The sequence below is a fragment of the Manis javanica genome, chromosome 11 (genome assembly GCF_040802235.1).
Source record: "Manis javanica isolate MJ-LG chromosome 11, MJ_LKY, whole genome shotgun sequence".
NCBI lineage: Eukaryota > Metazoa > Chordata > Mammalia > Pholidota > Manidae > Manis > Manis javanica.
The window spans coordinates 47727292-47746033 of NC_133166.1; the positions used below are offsets into that span (position 1 = coordinate 47727292).

Sequence of the window (18742 nt, forward strand, 5' to 3'; positions counted from 1 at the left end):
TGAGGACACCACACCTTCTAGGTCTGTCTTCTATCTCAGTGGCTACTCTTAACTGCTTCTGCCCTTGAAAACACATGCAAAACATAGTGAGAATCTAGTTTGTATATCTGGGAGGAAGGAAGAGGCACATCTCACTTCTGCCTTTGTCCATCTAGGGAGTGAGCAAGCTCTGCCCCATCAGGATGGGGATTATGAAAATTCATTTATCGCCCAGAGTAGGGGTGTCAGGCTTGCTAATATGAGAAGCACATTTTCTTCTCGAGACTAGGTAGTACACCTGCCCAGTCTTTAACAAAAAGTAAGCTCCATGAGGCAAGGTTTTTTTGTTCTCCTTGTACCCTTATGCCCTAGAATATGACTGGCACACTGTAGATATTCAACAAGTATTTGTAGTATAAATGAATAAATAATAAAGGTGATATTTTGGTCCCCATCTACTAACTCATTTGTTTTACTTCCTGCCATATTCAGAATCATTCTGGGAAATACTGTTTATTGGGTCCTATCAAAAACCCCAACTCAGATATTTCACGTGGGTGACTTCAGTTCACCCAGTTTTCTCTTCAAATGTCATTTCCTCAGAGAGGCCTGTCCTGTCCTTTCTTCCTAAACTAGCATTCTTTCATATTGTTCTGTCAATAAGTATGTGCCTACTATGTGCAGGCCCTGTTCTCAGCTCTGGACATATGATAAAGAATAAAACAAGAGTCCTGCCTGCCCTCAAGAAGCTTATGATCAGGGGTAGGGAGTGGCCTACAAGAGAGACAGATACAGATCAGCAGCAGGGGAAGGGGATTTCAGGCAGAGGGAACAGCAAGTGCAGGCCTGTCATGTTGGAGATGGAGAAGAGAGAGCATGAGTGAGGGCTGCAGAGGCAGGCAGGAGCTGGGCCACGTGGGCTGGTGCTTAGGTGTTCTAACTGGAGTGGAGAAGCCAGGTTCATCACCACACAGACTGTGCTTTACTTAGTTATCCAGTGCTAGCAAATTAGTGAGCTTTAGTAAATTAGTGCTATAGTGACTGTAAGCATTATGGGAAGCACATCTGGTGCTGTTTGGAGGTTTCAAGGAAAACTACAAGCTAGCTGCTCAGATATGGTGGGCCTGTGTCAGCCAACCCAGTATGACAGGGGACTGTGGGATCACTGGTTGTGAAACTTGACAAGTGATTTCATATCCAAGTTTTATTTTCCTCATGGTTCTCCTACCCCTCAGTCCTGCTGGACATTGTACACTCATCATGACCTGAAAGATCATTATTCTCTTGCTTTTCTGGCTCTCCCAGAAATGAGCACTTTATCAGCATGATTTGTTCTTGTTTATGCTGTATTCTAAGTATCCTGCCTGGGGCATAATGGCCATTTAATAAATACACATTGAGTTAATGAATTAATGAACTTTATGATTTCTACCAAGATGAGACTCAAAATCAACTTCATTTTATTGAAATGAACAGGAACATAACTGCCAACTTTCTTCTTCGAATTTTATCACTGTCATTTCTTTCAGTTAGTGCCTTCTACCATTCTTAAGCAACTATTAAAACGTTTATAAAGTTTTTTGCTATGGCTGTAATTCACTTAAATTGCTGTCTTTTCTATAGCATTTATAGCTTATAATTTTTAAATTGTTAGAACCTACTTATTTCTGATTTGTGTGATACAAAGTATTCCAGTAGGTAGAGTGGTTTCAATGTGCTCGTGCAATTTAATAGAATAGTAACACCTATATTCTGGGGAAAAGATGCCAACCCGAAAATGTCCAAGTGAATATGATATAATTCACTGTTTCTTTTTTATCTCTGACGTAGGACTCAAGCTCAGAAAACATCTAAACAAAAAAAAGCACCTCAAAACCTAAGAAAATAAAAGGAAAAAATTAGTTGGAGGTGCACTTGGCATTGGGGTAAATGAACACATATGAAAGCAAATTTGAGATTGAATCTTGGCTACATTGGTCAATAACAGTGTTATTCTGGGAAAAATTTTTTCTGAAAATGTCCAAGTGGGATAACCACTATCTTGTGTGGTTTTAAGGATTAGGTCAGTGCCTAGTAGATGCCTAATGAAAGGCAGCTATTATCCATATTCCTGATACACCAAATGCTTCTTTGTGCAGTTTATCATATGATAAAAATCATTCATGTCAAACCAATAGCATCTTAGCATCACTAAACCTTTGGAACATGAATGGACTTCAGAGATCATTTACAAGAGATTTTTGAAACTACCAGGCTTGAGGGCCTGGGAAAGGTTAAGGGGGCAGCCTCAGGTTCCCTCCTTGAACCAGAGTAGTTCTGGTCACTACATATTAGGCTTTGGCTGAAGAGAGAAATTCCCTAATAAAAAAAAAAAAATTGGAAACCACCTATCCCCCCCACCCCTCTTATGCCATCAAGGAAATTAGAAGTCAAGGATCATGTTAAGTGGCAAAATGGTAACTTAAACCCAGTGTTCTTCCACTATATTATCTCATTTCTGTTAATATTTCCTATTTAAAATTTCACAAGTTATTTTAAAAACCAGATCTTCGTCAGCAGTGCATAGCTCTTCACGTAGCTCTGGTGGTTGTGATACCCAAGTAAAGAAACCCTTCATTCTTTTTTAAAATCAGATACTAATATTTTTACATACACCAAAATATTAAAGCAATTTTCATTGTCATCCTCCACAAATGAACTCAGCATGTTAACAGTGGTGATAAAAGATTGACAAAGGTATTATCCCTTTAGTATGTTGGTCCTTTCTTGGACATTTATTTTAACATCAAGATCAGCTGACTAATTCTGTGCCTAACGTACACCCATTGTTGTTAACTGCTTTTATATGGTTCCAGTGTAAGTTCTCATTCTACCTGCAGAATTACGGAAAGTAAGCTACTTCAACAAGACATATAACGAATCACCATCCTGTTTTTGGCACTGTGCTATGTGATAGAGGTACAAATGTAAATGACACACTTGTGATTCTTCTGTCATGGAACTCAGGAAGACACAATTGAGCATGTAATAAAAACAAGGTATTGCTGTATTAACAGAGGATGAGAAACCTACCTTTAGATGGAGTGGACAGAAAGATTAACAGAGGTGGTAGTTTCAGCTTATACCTAAGTGAGGAGCAGCAAGCCAGCAGAACAGAAGGAAAGTCTTCCTCTTCCAGCAAGGGGAATTTGGTGTGGAGTAGAGGAGGTGGGGCAGGGGGATGAGATGAGGTTTGAGAAGAAGTGGAGAATGGATTATGCAGAACCTTTTCAATGATGCCAAGATACCTGGATTGTATGCTAAATAAAATGTAAAGTTTTAAGAATGGAGAACATAATCAGTTCAGGTTCAATTAATGCTTTGCATCAGGCATGTGGACCATAAGGAATAAGGAGCCAGCAAACCTTGACGGGGTAAAATACCCCTGGCTGAGGGCAAATTCTCATCACATTCTAATTGGAGCAAGGGTTGCTGGCAGAAACATCTCTCTCCAAATAAGGTTACATCCTAAGGCGCTGGTGGTTAGGACTCCAACAGCTATCTTTTGGGCGGGGCAGGGGGAGCACACAATTCAACCCTAACACCTTAAAATGCAAAGTCAAACATTAGCATCTGAACTCTGGGATTAAATGTATGTCAAATAAGAGATACCAGAAACAAAAAATGTCCCCTATTTCATGCTTGCTGATTGAATTTGACAAGTAAAAAAAAGTCTGAAGATTTGGGTTTTTGTTACTCTCTGATGAAATGAGTTACTTGAAACAGCTGCATATACAGTTTATCTGTAGCCAATGGCTAAATTTTTTTATTCAATTGGTTAGAACAATTCTGTAGAAACTGCTAGCAAATTAGAACTCTTCCACACTTCCTCTTCTAAAGAAAACTTTTTACAAGAACCAGATCTGTCTAAAATGTACCTTTGTAGTTGATGAGAATTACAAGAGTTCTTTCACATACCTTGTTGTTGACATAAAGCACTCGTCCTTTAAAAAAAAATCTTACACTAAAAATAAAATTTACAAATGGGTTTTGTATGAATTTACCTTTTGCTCTGTATATAGAATTAACTCTTAAAAATTTCACCAGGTGGAGGTTATCTGCCACCAAAGAGGTAATTGTACAAAAAATTGGGTCACTACTTCATTAAAATCAGAATAACTGATAACAGCAAAACTGAGATTTAGAGAATGGGTATTCTGGTTTACTAGAATTTTAAAGAAATTGAGTGCAAACAGTAATTGCTTTTTGTTTACCCCTTGTTGCTTGGTACATTTTCATACTTATTAAAAACTCATGATGATGAGTGATGCCCTGCATTATTTGACGTACATTCTAGCAATCCACTGTCTAGTGCTAAGTTACACCCTTCCTACAAATTACTTCTGAATGAACAAATCCCTTACTTGGACTTACGATTTTCATTTTGAATGTGGCCTCAATCCTCAATCCCAAACACCCCACTAATTTTAGAATTCCATGAGTTTCTTTGATCAGAGTAGACAGAAATCTGAAAACTTTTTATACATCTTATTCCTTATAAAGTTTTCAAGCATAATTTAAAAGTCATATGTTTTCTAGCCATCATAAATAAGAACTTGATATTTAATTGGCCACAATGTCTTCCTTTAGATAATAAGGTCCTGAAGCTATTTTACATGAAAATAATAGCAAACACAAACAGCACTTACTATGCCAGAGGCCTTTCTAGGAGCTTTTACAGATAAGGATGTAACAGTTACAGGCATTCATTCTTATTACTCAGGACAAATGAGGGAACTAAGGCACAGAGAAGGTAAGTATTTAAGCTTAGGTTACACAAGATTCAAACCAGGGATGTCAGGCTCCAAATTCTGTGCTGTCACATGCCATGATGCCTGTCCCCAAATTACACAAGAGAAATTTTTCTGTAGTTTTATTTTATGAAAGACAAAGCAAAATAGAGGATTTAAAGTTTCATTCCAGTAACCACCAGACTGTTTCTACCTCATTTACAAGTTATTTTATACTTAGCTTTCAGAAACACATTGTGTGGTTATACTGACTTTTTTTCAAGTCCAAAGAACAAGAACATATTACAAATTTATTTTAAACAAGTCTTAGAATCAGTATTAAACTGGGAAATGAAGTCATCTATTGAAAAAATATTAAACCCATTTTTGGGTATTGTATTTCTTTACCTCAAACTAAAGAATTAAAGTAGAAACACATTGTTTGCTAATATTTTTAAAACTATGTCCAAATACCAATTAGTTTGGAAGGTCCTGAAAGTTAATGAGCAAACTTGTCTTTTTCCATTACTTCACCATCACCTAACTGCAACACCCTTTCAAAAAACATCATTAGTGAAATTTTGGACAATAAAAAGTAAAAAACTATATTGTTAGCAGAAGAGACAACAAAATGTTAGAAAATTCGTAAACACAGATTTATTCAGGAAATACAATGACCAGAGTCCTTGATATTCAATGATCATTCCACACTATAAAATACATACAAGTATTCTCTGAAGTCTACATCAAGTCATGCTGACATTCTTTTCAGATAAGCCATAGCCATCTCTATTAAATGCCATTATATCCATTTATGTTGTAAACAAAGTACTTAAAGCCAAACTACTTAAGTACTCAAGCAAAATAACTAAAATTTAGAAAAGATAATATTTTAAGAAATATCTCAATTATCAAACCCCAAAGAATTAAGCCATTATAATCTAGTATTATACTAATGGATAAAGTGGTCATCTTAAGACATCATGATGTATTTCTCATCTGCAATTCTAAACATGCTTTCTCAAATAATAAACATTTCTTTCTTTAAGTTTTAAAGGCACGGGGGGGTGGGGGGGGGCAGAAAGGTGACAGACATTAAAAGTTAACTCTTAAATTACTGGTAAATTTTATTTTAAAAAAATGAAAAGGTGGACTAATTACTTCATAAATAAGGAATGTCAAGTCTTTCATTAGTAAAGAAATAGTACTAAGAAATATAACCAATTACTATATTTGCAGCTACATAATGGTAGCTATAAATTCAATCATTCTATTCTGATTGTTCCAAACAGAGCCCAGTGTAATTACAACATTTTATAAAGGGCGAAACTAGTGGGCCTCTACCCTACATGTCCTTTAGAACCACCACCTGGAAAGCCTTAAAAAATAAGCACCTAGACCCACCCTCAGATAGTCTGATTTAGTTGGTGTGACACAGAACTCAGTTTTTAACGTTTTGCAGGGTGTTTGTTCTAACATGCAGCTAAGGTTGAGAATCAATCAACCCATTTTTAAATATGAAGAAAATAAATGGAAATTGGAGATGGAGGATAATTTTAATTTAAAAGTAAAAAACCTACTATATACTATGTGCCTAGTTATATTCATGAATTATACATTTATTTATAAAACAAAAATTCCCTTCATGTCCTCAATATACTAGACTACTACTGTGCATCTTTGCCGCTGAATGACTGATTTTTCAATGGTCAAGATGTAAAATTCTGGGATATGCTGTGAAAACTGCATTAATGAAAACAAACTACTGCTACTCATGCTCTACAGTAGCATACAAAATTACTGTATTTGGCTCCTTTATGCTATCCTTATTTTAAGAATTATAAATAAGTGCCAACCCACACAAAGAACAGATTGTGGATTACTGTAAAAGAAAAAAAAAAAAACAAACTCCAGCTTACTCAACTTACTAAGTTTCAACACCAAAAAAGATTTAACTTGGCTGAAAGTTCTGAAACAGCTGAGATACTGAACCAAGAAGCTATAATTTATAATGAAATGTTGACACACCCTTAAAAGCTACTGCAGCTGTAGCTATACTAAAATAAGATTTCTTCAGGGTTTACTTACCCTATAATGCAAGAACACAAGCATAACAGTATTATTACTGCTTTTATATGCACCAAAACCTCTCTTTAATATATAAAGCTCTACAACAAATACCTCTAATAATTTTACAGTTAAATTAAGTCCATACTACTTCTATACTACTTTGGTCTCAATGTTTTAAAAACATCAATTTTGAAAACAGACACTTTTACAAAATGATCCTATCAATACAAGCATATTTTGTAGTGGACTAAAGACACATTCAACCATGCAATCCAGTGTTCAATACCTAAATGATAAATAACAATGCTGATTGATTTTATTGTGAAGATCATTGAAAACTGGAATAATCTTTTAAGACTCACAGTAATCACAAACATGCAGAAAAAGATATGCATTTCTATTCTTCATGAAGTAATGTTACAAAATGCCCACTTTTTACACAGGGTCGATAATTATGCTAAATTCCTTACATATTTCAATCCATGATTTTTCATTTGTCACTTAAAAATTTTTTAAACCATACAAATATTCCTGTAAATTGTGACTGAAAATGAACCTCAACTCTTTAATTTCAGCCTTTAAAGATCTGTCACAGTAAAACGCTGAATAGCTGCCTTTCAGTAAAATAGTGACATCCAGTGGACAAATGGAAGTACATCTCGTAATTCTCACCATCATATTTGAATCATTGAAACGAAGATCACATCCCTAAATCCAACAATTTTAATATGGAAAAGTTCCTACTCATTTTGACAGAGTCTGCAGATTCTTATGAGTACATCACCTCATAATTTCTATATATCTTAAATATATTCTATCTTCTTCCTAGTAAAATCAATTTTTAGAATCAAGTTAGTAAGAGTGTGTAACTCATGTGGGTAGTGAGGTCAAAGGTTTTACTTTTCCTTCTTTGTTTTTGCTATTCCCCACCACTGGGAAACTGGCTCATCTCTACAAATGGAAGTACCAAAACATACGAAATATATTAAAATAAAAAGAATAGCATTAAGAAAATTTGCACAAGATGAAACCTGAACCTGTTTCTGCATTTGTAATTTATGTCATGTTGTTGAATATAAAGAGACATAATCAGTAATGCTAACAATCAAACCTCTTGCCTCACTGCTCAAACATTATGGAAGAATACATATTTAGCAACGACAGTATCAGTGTTTAAAAACTTGTATAAATCAGTATAAATGAATATTCATTATGTTTAAATAAAAGTAAAAAACTTCCACTGTGCTGAGTTATGATTTACCACTGATTATATATTATGTGTGTGTTTAAAGTACAAAATGCAGTAGTGATGTTAACATTTATAATGTAAGGAACTGCTGTAGCTGAAGTTGGTATGTTTAATTTCTTGGAAAACCATAAAGAAATTTTCCAGGTTAAAAAAAAAAGTCAGGAAAAAAAGAATTGGAGAACGGTTATTTTTAAATAAGCAGCCAAATGAAGAAAATCTTTTTTTTCTAAAAAAAGATTAAGAATGTAAAAGTACATTTTAATATTAAAAAAGCATTTTTAAAAATCTATAACAATTTTATGACAAAATCTGCATTTGAAAAAGGCCTGTAAAAACAGCAGGACAGAATTGCCCTCATCACCTTTTACTTCTTATCAGAAAAAAGAGTATGTATCTCTGGAACAATAAATGATGTTAAAATAGGCATTTATAAAATGGCAAGGAGGATTTCAAGGGAAGTTTCTGTTATTTATAATCACTGGCATTGCAGCCATCAGTAGGTCACAAGGAAAACTTCTCTAGCTGAAAGCAAAATGGAATATACAGTTTTGAACTGCATTAGGTCTGTTGCCTGCGTTTTGCAGACCTCATTTTCTCAAAGCGTGATTCCATTTCTTCTAAGACCTTGGGTGTATATCGTACTACTAATTTAACTTTTCCTTGGGCTGCTTTCAGAAGTTCTACAGCTTTTTCATGATGTTCTCCTTCAACACTCTAAGGAAAAAAAAGCACACATACATATACACAATTAGTATCTAGGTTTTGTAACTCATTCAAAATGCAAATGTTTAAAATAGATTTAAGCAAAAAATCTTTAATGTTGCATCATTCCAACACTATAAACCTATGAAATAATCCTGCTTTATAATTTCAATCAGTGTGAAATCCTCTACTGAATCATATTGTTTGTAGTCCAGGAAGTGGTTTTTAATTTCAAATAGTTATTATTCCAAATATCAATCTATATGACCTATTACTTCACTAAGTCAGAAGTAAATCAAGCAACTGCTATTCCATAAGACTAAAATGAGGGTAGACTTCAAATTTAATGTACTACCTTACCTACCAGAAAACTGTTACTTCATAAAAATCACATAAGCACTAATTTAAATTGGAAAAGATGCAAAACACACTAAAAGTGCTGTAAAAAGTATCACTGTACCAAAACATACCACCTAGGATACCCCCAAAGGATTTTTAGACTAGAAGTTTCTTTGGTTTTTCTCCCCTACACACCTTCTGCTTCTGTAACTCAAACACACCCCCAAGTGGTTACAAGGCACTACTACAAAGAGAAGTAAGATTCATCCTTACCACTCCATTAACAGAAAGGAGTTGATCTCCTCTCTTGAGGCCCCCATGTCTGTCAGCAATTCCACCTGGAATTATTCGAGATATATAGATTGGAGAGTTTTGTTCTTTGCCTCCCATAATATTGAAACCAAGGCCTTCTTCTGTTTTTGGTAGTTCAACAACTCGAGGATGTGAATGTCCTTCACTAGCAGCAAATGCAGCAACAGTGGCCTGAAAGTACATATTTTAAAATATGACCTTTGTCTACTTCAGTTATTTTTGTCTTTTTTTAAAAAACCACTTTTGAGATACATACTTTTGGTGTTTGAATGCCCACAAATCTCAATGGCAATGAGAAGGTAAGCTGAGTGGTTTTAGACAGGAAGCCTGGAAAGCATACCATGGGCCTCTGTAGGAAGTACTGAGATTATTTGGGTCACTCCTAGTCCACCCAGTGTCCAGAACTTTTGTGCAGCTCTTAGCAAGCAGGCTTGCTGGGCAGATTAACACTGGGGTACATTAAAGAGAACCCCCACCCATCCCGCCCACCCCCCTCAGCATGCCAGCAGCCCTGAGCTTGGGGCTGGATAGCCTGGCTCCTTCAGGGGCCTTTATTCAGGATACAACCTACCTACATGACACCCTATAAGGATGTACTGATCCTTATATACAGTCATTTGAGCTGCTGTACTATCTGTACTATATACAACATGGGTTTGAACTGTGCAGGTCCACTTACATGAGGATTTTTCTATAAATATATTAGAACACTTTTTGGAGATCTGAAACAATTTGAAAAAAAACACCTTTTCTCCAGCTTACTTTAAGAACACAGTATGTAATACATATGACATACAAAGTATGTGTTCACTGTTCGTTATTGGCAAGACTTCTAGTCAACAGTAGACTATTAATAGTTAAGTTTTTGGGAGTCAAAAGTCATACATGGATTTTCAACTGCAACAGAGTCAGAACCCCTAACCCCTACATTGTTCAAGGGTCAGCTGTGTTAAGTAACTAACTCATCAAGAAATAACTCAGTATTGAGAAAAAGAGGGCTACATATAGTCAGCATGCTTTTTTATTGCTTTAATCATATACCGAGTTATTACTAAAACCCCACAGAGGATGAAAGAGCGACTTTCTTAGGACTTTCAAATTTAGACTAATCTAGGCTAATTCTAACATAATGTTGAGATTTTTTTTTAAATTCTGCTTTTAAAGGTAACTAAGTAATCTGGTACCATTTTCATGATGGATTAGGATGCATGAACAAAAATGGGAAGGGAGAGAGGAAGAAAATAAGATTTATTGAATACTGCTAAGTTCCAAGCTCCAAAAGAGGCCCCATGATGGAACTAAGGCTCAGAAATTCAATAAGCTATGAAGGACACACTACTCAAGAGTTAAAGCCAAGTTTCTATGTTTTTTTTTTTTACACTGTTAAAATATACCCATGTCTAAGTGTTTATATTCAACACAAGATTCAGTTCCTGTTGGGAACCAGATAATTTACCTTCTAATGACTAATTCTAGTATAAGTCACCTACTGCTGATGTTAACTTATTCTAACCACAAATGATGCACATTGATGTCAATGCTGGAATTATCTGAGGAAAATACTGTTACAGAAAAGCACATTAGGCCCTACCACCTAAAGCTCTGATGAGCTAACTGACTACTGACATTACCCTTCATTTGAAGAGCTTAGGTAAAGGAGAAAGCAAAGAGCAATCTGGGGAAGTACCTGAGATCTACGTAATTTACTATATGTGTGGTTTGAGACAAATAACCTAATCTGATGCTTCCTCAGCAATAAAATGAGGATAATTCATACCTTGGAATTTTGATGAAAATTTACATAACTAATGATATAATATGTATATGGTATATAACAACTATATATTTGTGTGCAAGTGTTTTTAATGCATAATGTAAATTGCATAATAGAATACATTTTGTTAAGTCAATTAAAAAAAGCCCTGTTTTTTAGTACTTGAAAAGTGTGGTATATTTTGAAAGATACTATGTTGTTTTTCAAATAAGCCTATTGTGAATATAATAACTGCAAATTTAAACCTCTCATTTATGAAGAATTCTCTCACTCTTAGTAAATGAAAAAGTTTACCTTTGCAGTTGCATTAGCTCTCACTTCAGGGCTGCTACTGATGTCCACAGTCTCATAGACATGTTCATAAACCTGTAAAACCCAAAGTTATCACTGAAAAAGTTTAAATTTCAGAATATAGCATGTTTGAGTTCTATGTGAAGTTTAGAAATGTGTTAAAACTTTAGGCAAAGTCACGCATCTTTGTAAAATGATTTTCTATTAGAAATTCCGAAAATGAGAGGCAGGTTCTAATGTTTTTCTAAAATTTGTTTTCTTAAGAAATTCTGAACCCAAATTTCAGAGTATTCTCTTACCTAATTAACTCAAGTTTTTAGTAAATGTTAATTCCATCTACTCACCTCTCTTACAGCATTGCAGAATTCACTTTGAAGAACTCTTTGTAAAGCCTGAAGTTTCTGGGGTGGTACCTCTCCACTCCTTTGCAATTTTTCCAACAACTCAATTGCTCTACAAATATCTAGAGTTAAACAAACACACTCTGAAAAACAATTTTCTCTGAAGATTCTCTAAATGTCTATGTAACAGTGTAGCGGTTATAATTCATTACTCAAAGACTAAATAGAAAAATGTAGAACACAGTGCAGAAACAAAAGTGTGAGCTCTTGTGGAGGGGAGGGTGTGTTTGAATACACATATAAGGGGTGGGAATATGAAATCATATAGGAATGCTAAATTTTACAGTACATTAGGAAGAAATACTGATGTTGCACACATGCAAAATCTGGAAAATAGCATCTCTGAGGGACAGAAAAATTTAATATAAAATACTAAATGTCACAAGAAAGGACTGGGGCTCAAGTGTCATAAGACACATAAACATTGTATTGCTTCAGAAAAACTGCAAGTATCACTAGGAACTATTTAGTAAATAAAAATTTACATATATTAATCAAAGCACTTAAGAGTACAAACACTGTGTGCTGGTGAAATTCCTCATTTCCCGAAGTAAAACAAACTATATGTGTAGATACAAACTGTTCAATAACATGCAGTTAGTGGCAGAGACACATTTAAAACAATGGTACAAATGAGTAAAATCAGTCTGTTTTCAACTTAGGATCACTAACACTGTTTTAAGACAAGGTCAATCAAATACATATGTTTACAAAATAGAAAAACAATCAGTTTTGTCTGGTCTCAATGCTAGCTGTGTGATCTTGGGCAAGATCCCTGTCTCATTTTCTCCACTGCAAAAGGGAAGTAACAGTACCTCCTTTATTATTATTATCTGACGATTAAGACAAAATGCAAAATACATGAAAAAAGGCCTGGCATGTATCAAGCACAAATGTTATGTTACTTCAGCACTAATCAATCATAAGAAATATTAAGGGGTCTGACACACTTACACAAACATATTAAGCAAATTAGGCAATTCTCACTGAGGAGTGAGAGGATAAGTGTTTTATGAATTAAGAAATTTTCTAAGAGTCAGAGTTAAATTGAAACAGTTAATGACTATCTCTACTTTTATTTTTCTTAACTTTTCATACCCCAGAGGGCTCCAGTACCTATTATCCTACTATTCCTTGCTTCCTTTTAAGTGGAGTAAGTTCTGAATTTTTTATTACACCAGAGGACTGGAACTTAAAAAAAAAATAGAATTAATACAGCTTTGTATTTGTAGCTGGAAAACTAGGATTAAATGTAGTGAAGAAAAAAATAGACTTTTCAATTTCAGGTAATAAAAGCTTAAACCGATATTAATCAAATGCACTGATAACAAACGTTCCCCATTCTGCTGTCCCAACAATACAATGGCTGGTGCATGGGGACAGCTGGTTCATCAGTTATTTTGATATGCAAAGTTACAATATGTAAGCTACACAAAAATTCACAATTAACAAAAAATGGAAAAAGTAAAATACTCTTTACTGAACCTAAGCTGTACCTAATATGTGCTCAAATGTGTTCCACTGAATCATGTTTTGATGATTTAGAAGGCATATGCGATCTTGAGCACATGCATTAATTTTATACGCAGGACCACTGGGAGTTTACTAGAGTTTGTTGAACACAATCCTAAATAAGAAACAGCTGATATGATCTGACTTTGTAATGACGTTACATTGTAATTTGTTCTGTAACATGCTAAATAGCATCCTCTAGTAATTCATTCTACTAAGGTGCTGTGCATTTTACTGTGGAACTGACAAGAACTCTGAAACAGCAAAAACCAAAGCCATGTCCAACAAGGCTAACTGCCAGGGGTGAGACTAACTGCCAGAAAAACCCCTACTCCTGTTAACATTTTTGTTCCCATGGACGCTCAGTGCCTTTGTGATTCGAATGAAGATATCACAGTCTTAGGCCTAAGTGAGTAAGTCTTCCCAGAGTAGCTAGCTACTCCTTATCAAAAATACTTTAGTCAATAGTTTGGGGTGCTGCAGGGAAACAATGTCATTAATAAAGAGGCTTGCACACAGTACAACATAAAGAATAAAATGTGTTCAGTTCACATTTGTGTGAAGATATGAGGAAAGAGGTTTCTCTCAATACAGTAATTCTAAAAATGTACTCCCTTCTTAGAGCAGAAGTCACTAATATTTGGACTGTAACTGCAATGTTAATATTTGCAAGACATTTTCAATCTCCCTCCTATACTTTACTACTAGTACTACTCAAAATGTTTAGTTTGTACTTCTTGACTCTTACCCAAACTTCTAATATGTTGTGTCAAAAGCCTGCTTGGGATTGTTTGACATGAAGGGTTTGGGGAGGAATGAGCAGAATGGTGAAAATCTGAAACAGGATCCCGCTAAGGGCAGAACCACGTATTTTCACTGACTTTTCTGTCTCTCAATAAACTCAGGACAACAGATTTTATTTCTCTTGACAGCCTACTTTAAAAGGCAAGCAAGCCGCCAGTTAGCAGTTGTAGGATGTAAAGAAGGAATAAAACTTCCGAGTATTTTACAATTCACCACTATTCCAGCTTGTTATGTAACCTTCTTCCCAAGACCAAAGCAGTAGCACTGTTTTTTTTTTTTTTTTTAGCTTCTAAAGTCTTTATATTTATCCCGTGGAATGTAATAGAGCCATGAAAGCCATCTGCAAAAATTAAAATAACATGAAAAAATAGTAGCACTGTTTTTAAAGCACCTTCTCCATACCGGGTAGGGGCACCAAAGCCAGGAAATACCCCAACACAAATACAAGTGATGTGATGAAGGCGACGTTAGAGTCTGTGCGTGAGGACGAGAATTTAGGAACGTGCTGCGCGCCCGGGACGTGAGCGCTGTGTGAAGGCGGGGACCCGGGGCTCGTGCGCGGTCTGTCGGTCTGGGCGCGTGGGGCTTGCCTCCCCGGACCACACGTCCTGAACGCCGTGTCCGCCCCGCGCTCCCAGGGAGCGCCCATGAGCGCGGGCAGGAAAGGTCTCGCCGCGCTGTGCCCCAGGAAAGCCCACGCGAATAGAGGAGGGGTCTGGGTGGCACTCAGGGCACCACCGTAGGCGCCCTCCGGGGGTCGGCCCCGCGCGGCGACGTCGGTCACCGGCTCCAGCGCGAAACAGCCTGGCACCGGCTCTCGCAGCCTGAGTCACCTTCCTCTCCTCCGGGGACACGGCACTCCTCCACCCCCTCCGCCCACCTCGGTCTCAGCCTCAGCTGTACTCACCCCGCTCCAGCCGCACGGGTTCCCCCAAGGCCGCCATCTTCTCCCTTCGCCTGCAGACCCACAGGAAATGACGACAGACGCTCTACAGGCGGAAGGGCGGGGCCCGGCGGGTGGAGAAGCGGGCGGGGTTGGCGCCCCCCGGGAGTCGGGAGGGCAAGGCCTGGCTGGAATCGCGAGAGCGGGATGGGCGGCCCCAGGCCTGCGGGTGAGGATGCTTGCTGAAAGCTGGCCTTCCTCTGCGCTTCCAGAAGTGCTGAGGTTCCTGATTACTACTGCATCTCAGGATTGAAAAATTCCCCTTTTCCGACTCTGGTTCCCCGCCCCGGGATTCAAGCCTTATGTAACAAGATCCCTTTTGGAACCCTAGACTCCATGTGGAAAAGTCCCGATTCTTGCCCCAACTTGACCATTAATGGCTCTGTGAGCCTGGACTGCTCACTTAATCTCTTTCGGCCTCACCTCACTTTTCCCAGCTGTTCAGCCAAGGGTCCAACTCTTAGGACCTTTCCGTTCTTGAGCTCTGGGTTTGGTAACAACCAGGTGTGTGAGATATTGAGATACTGTAAATACTCCTTTTTGTAGCAGCTTTGCTTTAATTTAAAAAATCAAGGCATGAATCTTTCCTACAAATCTGTTTGAATAAGGATGGAAAGTACAAAAAGCATGGAATGCACCTGGGTGAGTGAGAGAACAATGCATTTTGGTGCTCTACAAAGTAACGGTTTTAAAACGATGACCTTACATAAATGAAATATTCTTAGGGCCACTTAAAAAATTCTCGTGAATAAAAACTTTAATTCTAAATTGAAAGAAAAATTTAATTTGCCCAGTATTTAGATTACACAATCATTTATTCAAGCCCTAGTCTATATTTAACTACATGTTAGATGTTTTCATATAAAAATTTTCAACACTTCAAAACAATTGTTTTTAACAACCTCCTGGTTGCCTCGTCCCTCCTCCCCCTGCCCCCAACCCCTTTTTCTATTCAACTATTTTCTTTAATCTGTCATGAATGTCACCACTATACTCTTTTGTTTTTCCCCCTTGAACCCAGATATTGCCTTAAAAAAGGCTTCTGTTCAGAAACTTCCAATGGTTTCTCCTGTTTCCTATTTCTAAAGCCATGCATACTCTGACCAGTAACTCATCCATCTAACCTCATTTCTCATTATCCCTCAAGTACAATCACCACGCCAGTGGAGATGGTATAGTCAAAACCATGTTTTCTTTCTTCCAAGTCTTCATTTATGGTGTTCTTAGAATGACGTTTTCTTCTCTTGCAATTCTCCAAACTGTATACACCAGCCAGGTGAACCTGTCCTCTGCATCTGCTGAAGACGTGCCATCTCTACTAAGCTTCCCTTTCTTCATGCTGATATTTGGTTCCTGATGGCCCTTATACCCTGCAGTGGCACTCATGTGCTTATCTCTTACTCATTGTTTAGCCACAAATATGTCCAAGAAATGTTGATTGAATACCTAATTGTCTACCAGGTGCCTTGCTAGGCACTGAGACTATCATGTGGAACAAGAGAAATGCAGACATTGCCCTTATTTCTTCAAATATTTTTGTCTTTCCCCATCTTCCAGCTCCTTTAATGACTGTTTACATGTATATTCCACTGCCTGACATTGTCTCACAGCCCACTACTCTGTTCATTTAGTTTTTTTCAAGTTTTTTACTGTTTCCTTTTTTTGATATCTAATACTCTCTTAATCCCAATAGTTCATTTTTCATGTGAGACATTATAGTTTTTACCTCTACCACTTTGATTTAGAGATGTGGGTGTGTTTCTACATCTACCATATCCTTAACATGCTTCATCTTCCCTCTAGCCTCCTGAACATACAGAATACAATTATAATGACAATTTTAATGTTGTTGCCTACTAATTCTTTGTTATTTCTTTTTCTATTGATTGATATTTCTCTTCATTATGGTTCATAATTTTCTGCTTTCATGACTGGTAATGACTGGTAATAATTGGTAGTGACTGGTAATTTATATGGGATGCCAAGCACTGTGAAATATGCCTTTTTGGAGTGCTGGATATTTTTATATCTCCATAAATATTTTTGTGATCTCTTTTGAAATGCAGATAGGATTTAAACAATTTTTGTCCTTTTGAGACTTGATTTTAACCTTTGTTGGGTAGAACAGGTTCAGCCTTTTCTGTAGGGCTAATTGTATTCCACTACTGAGGCAATACCTTTCTAAGTTCTTTGACCCATCCCCCAGAATATGTGTTTCTATTCTGACTGACAGGAACAAGAACTATTCTCATTAACTGAGACTGTGGATTGTTTACTTTGCTCCTTTGGAGTGATCCTTTTCCTGTCCTTGGTAACTTCTTAACACACATAACCATCATAAAGATTTCATAATTCCAAGGATAAAAGTAAAAGATTCTAAAAGTTTTCAGAGAGAATGAAAATAATAAAAATACATATTTTAAGGATTTTAGGAATCAGAATAATTATAAATCATTAATTATTTGAAACAGGGAAGGAAGAAAAATGTTTTAGGAGATACTTCTGAGCTGGGAAAATATGATTCAATTAACTAACAATCCATTTGTATTCAAAATAAATAAAAATCAGTGATTGTATAAGGAGAGATCCCCTAAAATGTCACTCCCTAATTCACAAATCCTTGAGTTTCACAGTTAGGAGAGACCTGGAGGTCCAATTCCTTCCCTTCACATGAGAGAAACTGGTTGCTGTCCCACGTCTCCAAGCAATTATGACCATGCATGAGGCAAAGATGCTGTTGATTTTTTGCCTCTGTCAGGTTATTGCATCACCAGACTTCCTAATCAAGAATTTCTCTCCCTGTGGAAGAACTTCTCTTCACTTGTTGCTTCCTCATATTACTTCCTGCCTCAGCGATGAAGAGGAACTCTCAAATTAGAATAGGAAGTCTGACTTCAAGCTATACTACAAAGCTACAACAATCAAAACAGTATGGTACTGGCACAAAAACAGATCCATAGAACAATGGAACAGAATAGAGAGCCCAGATATAAATAGACACATATATGGTCAATTAATACATGATAAAGGAGTCATGAATATACAATGGGGAAAAGACAGCCTCTTCAACAACTGGTGTTGGGAAAACTGGATAGTTACATGCAAGTTAATGAAACTGGATTACTATCTAACCATACACAGAAGCAAACTCAAAATAGATCAAAGACCTAAATCAACTCATGAAACCATAAAACTTTTAGAAGAAAATATAGACAAAAATCTCTTGAACATAAACTGAGCAATTTTTTTCTGGACACATCTCCCTGGGCAAGGGAAACAATCAAAAATGAACAAGTGGGACTACATAAAACTAAAAACTTCTGTACAACAAAGGACACCCTCAGCAGAACAAAAAAACAACCTACAGTATGGGAGAATATATTTGTAAATGATTTATCTCATAAGAGATTAACACACAAAATATATAAAGAACTCCTATGCCTTTACACCAAAAGAACAAATAACCTGATTAAAAAATGGGCAGAGGATCTAAACAGCCATCTTTCCAAAGAAGACATACAGATAGATGACGGCCTCATAAAAAGATACTCCACATTACTAATCATCAGGGCAGTACAAATCAAAACCACAATGAGA

General features: G+C 36.6%; 1 protein-coding gene across 2 annotated transcripts; it reads right to left on the reverse strand.

Annotated features, from left to right (window-relative positions):
- Positions 1-5382: 5382 nt before the first annotated feature.
- Positions 5383-15234, reverse strand: LIN7C (lin-7 homolog C, crumbs cell polarity complex component). Of its 2 annotated transcripts, XM_017667611.3 has the most exons (5): positions 15110-15234; positions 11830-11948; positions 11489-11560; positions 9382-9591; positions 5383-8781 (listed from the first exon to the last, which is right to left on the reverse strand). In XM_017667611.3, exons 1-5 carry the CDS (start codon positions 15144-15146, stop codon positions 8626-8628), a joined length of 594 nt encoding a protein of 197 aa, XP_017523100.3. In that variant the 5' UTR covers positions 15147-15234; the 3' UTR covers positions 5383-8625. The 2 variants fall into 2 exon arrangements, with proteins under 2 accessions (XP_017523100.3, XP_073072447.1); XM_073216346.1 differs by lacking the exon at positions 11489-11560.
- Between the last annotated feature and the right edge of the window lie 3508 nt (positions 15235-18742).

Excerpts from the sequence above, each read along its gene's own strand:
- LIN7C (XM_017667611.3), bottom strand. The coding sequence starts at position 15,146 with ATGGCGGCCTTGGGGGAACCCGTGCGGCTGGAGCGGG. Across the intron at positions 11,949-15,109 it reads ACCCGTGCGGCTGGAGCGGG|ATATTTGTAGAGCAATTGAG; the intron begins GTGAGTACAGCT and ends GTTTAACTCTAG. Across the intron at positions 9,592-11,488 it reads GAGCTAATGCAACTGCAAAG|GCCACTGTTGCTGCATTTGC; the intron begins GTAAACTTTTTC and ends ATGTACTTTCAG.